Source organism: Curcuma longa, unplaced genomic scaffold, assembly GCF_044706935.1.
Source record: "Curcuma longa cultivar G26 ecotype Majalengka, Jawa Barat unplaced genomic scaffold, ITB_CL_G26_1.1 contig_18374, whole genome shotgun sequence".
Classification (NCBI taxonomy): Eukaryota; Viridiplantae; Streptophyta; class Magnoliopsida; order Zingiberales; family Zingiberaceae; genus Curcuma; species Curcuma longa.
Window position 1 is genome coordinate 1 of NW_027430800.1, and position 9,111 is coordinate 9,111.

A 9,111-nucleotide genomic window follows, 5' to 3' on the forward strand; every position below is an offset into this window, starting at 1 on the left:
ATACCCAAATCCCTCGTACAGCTGGTCGTCGACAACCTTGTCGAGGTGGGCGTGCAAAACCTCATCCTCGAAGTCTCTGGCAATCGATGGTTGAATGTCAGCGGCAGGGATTGCTGCTGCTTGTTCGACATCAAGTCGCTGAGGATCCTCTCCTTGGACAAAATCTGGGTGTCTGAATACTTCAATCGCCCCGTCTCGCCCTTGGGTTGCGCCTTCCTCACCTCCCTCAGAATGGAATTATGCTTCCTTAGCGATGGTTTCCTGCGCAACCTCTTCGCCTCCTGCCCCTTCCTCGAGACTCTGCAACTCATCCGTTGCTATTCGTTCGAGCTCGACACGGAGAAATTAAGCTTCCACTCCGCCTCCATCAAGCATTTAATCGTGTTTCAGATCGGCATGCTTCCCTCCATCATCAACATCGATGTCCGCGCCCCACAACTCGAGTCGCTCATGGTGGACGTCGTCGACAGGCTTCGCATAGAAGCCCCCAAGGTCCGGAACGCGTCGTTCCTTCTTGCCATCGAGCCGCCAGCAAATCCTCGAGGTGCATTGATGAAGCTTTTCGGAGCTTCTTTTCGAAGGCGAACCACTTGGCTCTTGCTGAATTCTAGCAAAATCCCAAACGTGAGAGAAGATACGATAGTTCGATCGATCAAGCTGACCTTCTTAATTTTCATGCATGTATATTTGATCTCTTTGATATATATATATATATACATCTATGCTTAACGAAATTTGCTTTAATTGACAGATATTAGCAGCAGAAGGAATTGATCAAGTTAATTCTCGGAATTACCAAGAGGACGCCATGATCTTCAAGCTCGACTTCACTTTGAAAGATCAATCGTCGACTGCGATATTAACCGAATTGCTGAAGAAGTGTAATGACTGCAATACTAAGTTTGATATACATGTAGATCCTACGCGAATGCAGATGATGAGCAGCACTGAAAAAGCAAGGGATGACGAACACTTGCTCCATGGCTCGACAAGATTGGAATTGATTAACTTACAAATGAAGATGTCGATGTGGAGATTTGAAGGGTTTCTCTCAAATAGAAAGAAGATGAAGAAATTTAAGGATACGACATTGGAAATGTTGAGAAGGCGCATCAGCAAGGAGCAGTTGGTGGATATTTTAGCATCCGAGGAGTCTATGTTCCAAATATCTTCTAGTATTGATAACTGTATTGAAATGAAAATTTAGTGTATTTTTTATTAATTTTTAAAAGAGTAAATTTAGTTGTTTGGATAGATTTATTTAGTTTTATTAGGAAAAATAAATAGTGTTGTGAATTTATAAAAGGGTATTAGGAATATATATATATTAGTTGCATGAACAAATTAAATTAAGAGTGTTTTTTTTTTTCAATTTTCAAGGCTGATTTTGAGTCAAATTCATCCTAAACCCTAAATTTTATTTCCCCCTTAAATCATATATTTTGACTTTCATTATTACCTCCAAAAAAACATTATTTCCCCCTTAAAAAATTTAACACTTATTAGTCAATAGCTCAATAGACCACTTAAATCAATATTATTACCTCGACATCTCTAGCTTGATATACAATATATGGAAGACACGAAATCGAAGGCCTTATTAAGGCATTATCTTGGATTTTAATTGGAATTTTCGCAAGATGCAGGTCCATGTGTATCGGTTTGTAGATCTCAAGTCACGGTAGCATCCAAGCTGCCAGTGGCTCTGTTCATGTGATGAGATTAATTTATTTGTGGTCTGTGACGCTTTGTATGACCCGTAAATAAGCATGCAAATGTTGTAATGTGTGGACATGTATGGCTATGGTGTCTTGGTGTTGGCATGGTGTCATCATGGGTTTGATGTAGTTTCTTGTGTGATGAATCATATGTGTATGCTCAACAGCTAGTATTGTTTGGGCTATGATACTGATCTTTTGATTGTACATTTGAGAGGTCTAACTTCTCTTATTTTATCTATATATGAATCATTTTTCAAAAAAAAGTTAAAAGGAGTTTTAAAAGATTTCATATGAGATCCAGATACAAGATTTTATCTAATTTAACTTTTATTTCATTTCATATAATTAAATTAATTTTTTTAATGAAAGTAGATTGGTTGTGAACTATATTAATTAATATTCCTATCGTTTTTTAGTATGTTTATGTTATTTTACAAAGAGATTGTTATGGTGGTGAGGAGTGGGATCGCGGTTCGCCAAATCCGAGAGTAGCTTATAAGACCAACTCGGTGTGGCTCACGGAGTCCGGATCGATCAAGCTGAATCCCCCAGAACGTTAACCCCCCTCCAAGTCGAGCCGTGTGGGCTGAGTCGAGGAAGTCGGGGCAGTATCTCATGGAAGTCCCCCGTAGCGCGAGTCTGAATCCCCCCGTTGGGTTCCCTTCAATTCTCGAGTCGACTAAGCCGACTCGGATCTTCAACATGGAGTCACCCACTCGGACCGAACCGAGTCCTCAAGGGATCGGATCTCCCAAACCGATTCGGTCCTGTATCGACCTTCTCCCCGATGGTCAATTCGAATCCTCAGCTCGAAATCATCTACCCGAGTCGGATTGATGCCCTTCGACTCTTCTCGCCATGTCCCTTGAAAGACCACTCCACCATCAGCCGGTTATAATTGTCCCTTTGCCACCCCTACAACTAATCATGGTAATGTCATGACAGGTGTACGTGACATGACCTCTCAGGTACAAGTCAGTGACGGGACACACGCTCTGAATATACTATATATACCTTCTGACAAATTTATACCGATAATGGGGCTTCAACCATACTCATTGTTAAAACCGATGGAATCAAAATATCTCCACAATGGTATAATATTGTCCACTTTGGGCCTAAGCCCTCATGACTTTGTTCTTGGGCTCTCCCCAAAAGGTCTCATACCAATGGAGATACTTTCCATCATTTTAACTACATGATCTTTTCCATGTACTTTAGATATAGGACTATGTTTGCACTCTTGCAACCCAACAATCCCCCCCTCAAACAAAGGACCATAGGCCCCCCTCAACATCATTTTTGATGTCTGAATCCTCGACCCACCAGGACTTTTTGCCCCTCGGTCCACCCGACCTACTAGGACTTCCCACCTAGCCGCAGCTAGGACTTTTTGTCCCTCGGTCCACCCGACCTACTAAGACTTCCCACCTAGTCGCAACTAGGACTTTTTGCCTCTCGGTCTACCCGACCTACTAGGACTTCTCACCTAGTGTCTGGTCCTCTTGATTTAGATACGAGAGCATCTACTTCCTTTGTTTAAGGTTTAAACCACATGGTTAGATCTGGATCATGGCTCATCCAGCGGTTAGTCCGGTGAAGAACGGTCTCGCTCTGATACCACTTGTTAAAATTGATGGAATCAAAATATCTCCACAATGGCATGATATTGTCCACTTTAGGCCTAATCCCTCGTGACTTTATTCTTGGGCTCTCCCCAAAAAGCCTCATACCAATGGAGATACTTTCTATTCTTTTAACCCCATGATCTTTTCCATATACTTTAGATGTGCGACTATGTTTGCACCCTTGCAACCCAACACTCATGATGTGATAAGACTTCTCAAACTCATATATAAGGTTGGTTCTGTACTGGAGGAAGGTATGCAATCTCACAATTCTCACTTTCCATCCTCATTTTTCCTCTTCCTTTCTCACGAACTAACTTAAGCATCGGAGTGGTCGAGCCAGGGCAACTCCTGGCCTTCCTTCTCACGATTATTGTGAGCGCAAGTCCCAGAAGCTCTGTGATCCCTTTCTCGTCTAAGCTCGTCCAAGTGTGGTGGCACATACATAGACATTCATCATACATGATCATACATTCATTTCTTGCATTGTAAAAAAAAGCATTGAGGTGAATGGATCCACCTTAGGAGATCCATCTAGTCCACAGCAAACGGCTCGTGGTAAAGACGCTCAAAATCCGTTGATGGCTGAGACTTTGCCTAAAAGCCTAAGAGGGTGAATGAGTCCATTAATTAGGCTCATCTAGTCTACAGCAAACGGCTCGTGGTAAAGCACTACAAATCCGTTGATGGCTGAGACTTTGCCAAAAAGCCTATGAGGGTGAATGAGTCCACCGATTGACTCATCTAATCCGTAGTGACGGCTACGGTAAAGACACGTCAAATTCGTTGATAGCTGGCCACTTGCTTAAAGTATGCAGTTTCTGCTGATGGTTGAGCTGCGAGTGATTACTACTGATGATCAATGATGGATGATGGACTTTGGCTATGCACCACGGTTGTTGTAGGGTGATGACGCTACTAATGGAGATTGGCGAGGAGGCTTCCAACGGAGGAGCAGATGACTAGCGACGCGGAGTCTTGAGGATGACGAGGGTTGCCCCTGATGCCTGCTAGGGTACCCTCACTGACAGCGGGCGTGGCCAGGATGTCTGCGTGGCAGGGACACCTGCATGTACGACAGAGTGTGAGACATTTGATAGTGTTGGTACACATGTGAGCGCATATATATACCGTGCCACTTACTCATATCTGATAGTTCGTCAGACATGACATGAGATAGCGTCACTGGTTCCTTTGTACACCTGTGTTATTTTCTTGATGATATATACATTTATCTTCATCAAAAAAAAGAGAAGAGTTGGTGCATCCAGAAGTAGATCTCAACAGAAACAGAGATGAAAATGCATCATGAGGTTTATCGAGATACTGTATTCTAGAGACATCAAATTTAGATCTATAAGTATGTGATGCAATTAAGATAGATGATACATTGATTATCTAAGTTGTTGATGGGTAGATTATCTTAGCTCAATTCTTCGAGCTCTCCCCTTGGAGCTCAATTCTTCAAGCTCTTTGTTTTGAGCTCAGTTTCATGAGCTCTCCACTTTGAGCTCTTCGAACTCTCCCTTGTGAGCTCAATTTTTCGCATCTCTAGAGGTTGGGAAGTAAATTCCATCAATTGCAAGTTTAATTTTCCAACCTCTCCCCTTCAAACTCAATCGCCTATGCTCTCTTTGGGTCTTCTAAAGATAGAGGTACTACCACCTATGTGCAGGGGCGGCTCAAGCCCACGGAGGGCCCTAGGCGAAATTTTTTTTAAAATGATTGTTATTATTTTAAAAAAAATTTTCTCACCCTTTTTTATTCGGACTTGAGACCGACAATATTGGATTTAAAAATTTTTTAAAATAAATTAAAATTTTAATTATAAAAATAAATTTTTTATATAAAATTAAATTTTCTTACTTTTTTAGTTGCAAAATTATTAATTAAATTTTCATATTCAAGTTTTAATAATAAATTTTTTTCAATTGATAACATTGCTAAATTATTTAATCTTTCTTGTGACATAGTTGAACGTAAATAAGACTTTATTAATTTTAATTTTGAAAAACTTCTTTCCGCTGAATCATATTTTTTATGCGTTTTGTATGTCCAGAATCATATTTTTTAGTAGACATATTTATATTTATATAATAATAGAAATTGAAAGATAAATATTTATTCTAATAATTAACTATCTACTAACAATTAATAATAGAACAGAAATAAATATTTATTTACTCTAATAATGAACTATCTACTAACAATTAATAATAGAAAGAAATAAATATTTACTCTAATAATGAACTATCTACCAACAATTAATAATAGAACAGAAATAATTTACCTTAGTAGTCCGTCAAACGATCCACTGTCCGATTCGTCAAAAGACTCGTAGAACAGCTGAATCAAACACAAAAAATTACTATTTAAAAGCTAAATCTAAACAACAATAATATTAGAAAAAGTAAAACAAACTACCGGATCGGCTTGACTGTTTGAGTAAACAGCAATCAGACAAACTGTAAACAGCAATCCGAAGAAGACGACCACAGACCACTCGACCAGAGGGCAGAGGGGCGAGGCCCTCTCGATTTCACTCGACCAGAGGGCAGAGGGGCGAGGCCCTCTCGGTTTCACTCGACCAGAGGTCCAGAGGGCAGAGGGCCGAGGCGGTTTCGCCGGGAGGAAGACGGTCGAAGATTGAAGAAGAGGGCCAGAGGGCTGACCGGCTGAAGGGCGAGCGGCGAGCCTCGCGGTTTCGCCGGCGAGGAAGACGCCAAGACGGCAAGAGGGGCGAGCTTGAAGCCTCGCGGTTTCGCCGGCGAGGAACGGAGGAAGACGGCCAGTCCAGAGGGGCGAGGCGGCAGGAGATCGTTGTTTCGCCGGCGTCGGTGAGGAAAACCCTCAGGGGAGATCGCTGTTTCGCCGGCGTCGGTGAGGAAAACCCTCAGGGGAGATCGCTGTTTCGCCGGCGTCGGTGAGGAAAAGTGGAAAACCCTCAGGGGATCGCTGTTTCGTCGGCGTCGGCAGGAGATCGCTGTTTCGCCGGCGTCGGCAGGAGATGAAGAGTCGACAGTCGGCTGTCGCGAGATTGGCCGTTGGCGTTGAACGAGAACGAAAGAACGGGAGAAGGAGAACACGGAGAACGAGGCGAGGAGAAAGAGAACGGGAGAAGGAGACGCGTCGAACGAGGCGAGGGAGATAAAGGGGATATCGGTATTGGGAAGCGGCGAGATTTCCTGGATCCGATTTTAACCATTTATTATTTATTATCTCTAAATAATTTAATAATTTAAATTTTTTTTTTGGGTCCCTTTTAAACCTGGGCCCTAGGCATAGGCCTTACCCGCCTATGCCCAGAGCCGGGCCTGCCTATGTGGTTATTGACCACAAGCAAATATAGCCTACAATCCTTGCAACAATCTCTTCACGATCACATTTCTATCCTGTAATAGTCGAACGGTCAACATGAATGGAGATCACATTTGTTGCCATTAGTTGTATCGAGGCGATTAGTTTTCTGAGCTTAATTTTCCGAGCTCTTCCTTCTTAGCTCAGTGTCTTTATCTCTCCACTGTGAGTTCTTCGAACTTCCCCTTTCTAAGCTGAATTTTTTGCATTTCTAGATGTTGGGAAGTAAAGGTCATCCTCTATGTCACCGAGCTCTCTCTCCGAGTCATCTTTAGATAGAGTTATGACCACCCATGCAATTGTTGGGCACAAGAGCCTACAATCCTTGCAATAGCTTTTTCATGATCATCGATTGATAACTAAGTTCTTCAATACAATTGATGACATTTATTTGTAACATATCTAGAACAACCGTTCGATCGTTACTAATCAGAAATGATGATCATGAAGAGGCTATTGCAAGGATTGTAGGCTACATCTGCACTCCACTTTGAGATCTTGGAACTCTTCCTTTCATAGCTCAATTTTCGACATTTCTAAGATCAATTCTCCTAGCTAGCACCCATGTGATTATTGAAGAAATCACATGGGTGCTAAGTTTATCTATCTTCTTTCCTAGCTCAATCTTCATTTCATATCCTAAGTTTATCTATTTTTTTAATTTCAGAGCTATAATGAAAATTTTAATTATTTTTAAAATATAAAAGAAGGTTAATAAAAAATTATAAAATTAAAAGAACCATAATAAAAGGAAAAATAAAAAATATTTTTATTTTTAAAATTTTCTATTTTTTAACAGTAATTACAAAAAAATTAAAAAGGAAAAAAGAAAATTTTAAAAATTAAAAAAATACTTTGAAGTTTCCTTTTGTTAAAAATCAAAATATTACAACCTTGTTCTTGTTTTAATCAAAGTATCATCAGTGTTGATTTTGTCGAAGTATTATCACTTTGATATTGATTGTTTCAAAACATCTTCATCTCATCATCTCAGCACTGTTTTATGATATAAAAAACTCTTGATTTAGGACCTCTATCAAATTACAAAAATTATTTTAAAAATTCATTCTTATTTACTTTTGACAGTTTATCATATTTGAACTTAAATGCCTCAAATTATTTCAAGACAATACCAATAATTATTTATTGTACTCTCTTTATTTTATCTATACTAAAATTTTAAAATTTCTAAAGAATTTGATGGATCTAGAAAAATCAATTTCTCTCTCCTATTGTAAGATAGATAGTTCAGCTTGCGATAGATAAGGCTTTTAATAAAAAGATTTGAATAAGTTTTATAAATAAATAAATAAGTTTGGACACAACTAAGTTTGGCATGTCTCGTTTATACCCTTACGCTTCGTTTGGGGTGCATGAGGGAAGGGAAGGGAAGGATAAAGAAGGAGAAAGAGAATCTTAATCCTTGTTTGGGATGGAGTGAGTTAAAGAGGGGAAGGGGAGAGAAGGGTAAACTTTACCCTTTCATGCTCACGAATCAATATAATTTCTTACATCCCAATTTGAAGTGTAAGGAAGAGGAAGAAATTTTTAAAAAAAAATTATTCCAATTATATCTTTATATTAAAATATTAATTCTTAAAATAACTCATCTATTAGGTATTTCATTTTTGCACCTCGTCCTTATCACATAACGCGAGCTGTCGCAGGGTCTAATCATTCACACTCCACGAGATCGATGTCAGCCTTTATTGCAAATCTCTTTAAAGATAGAGACAGGTAATCATAATCTCCTCCTCCTCTTCCATTGTCTTAGGGTTTAATAAAAGAAGATAAACCATTTATCAACTATTATAAATTGCCAACAAGATGACAAGATTCATATTAATGGAAAAGTTTTAGATCTTTTCCGGACCTCTTTAGATTTAATTCAATTCTTTTCTGTAAAAGGTGGAATCCACCACCTTAATTAGCGGCTCCACACAGTTGGTTTCATGATCATCTGTGAGGAGGTAAATCAAGAAACTGCAGTTGGTCACGATGCAGGAGGGTATTACCTAACCTCTTTATTATTTAATTCAATTCTAAACTATATTACCGTTCACTCATCCCAAATAAAATTACATTTATATATGTTTAATTTTTAAGGTTAGAATTTCTTATTGTGTATTTGATTTTTTTTTTCAAATAAACATAGTTGTTGCACTCTAGGTTTATTAGCAGCATAAACATATTGTGTGATCTTAATTTAAGGAAGTTGAGATTCTTTTTTACTTTCTATTTAACAGTGTGAACATCTTATGTGATATTATTTTATTTTTTTATTTATTTGATTATAGATGAGTGATCAAAACAGTAAAAAGAATGATTTCATTAAGTTGCATCGTATGCATCAATTCACATCAGCACAAGTTATTTGTTTGTTTGTGGCTTGCAAAATAATCAAA

The 9,111-nt window shown here is 39.1% G+C and overlaps 1 protein-coding gene across 1 annotated transcript; it reads left to right on the forward strand.

Annotated features, from left to right (window-relative positions):
• Positions 1-6: 6 nt before the first annotated feature.
• Positions 7-1,207, forward strand: LOC141816828 (uncharacterized; the record flags this gene model as incomplete). The annotated part of the gene is made up of 2 exons (XM_074704557.1): positions 7-624; positions 752-1,207. Coding segments are annotated over 2 exons (1,074 nt in total), but the record flags the coding sequence as incomplete, so codon positions are not given.
• Positions 1,208-9,111: the final 7,904 nt, after the last annotated feature.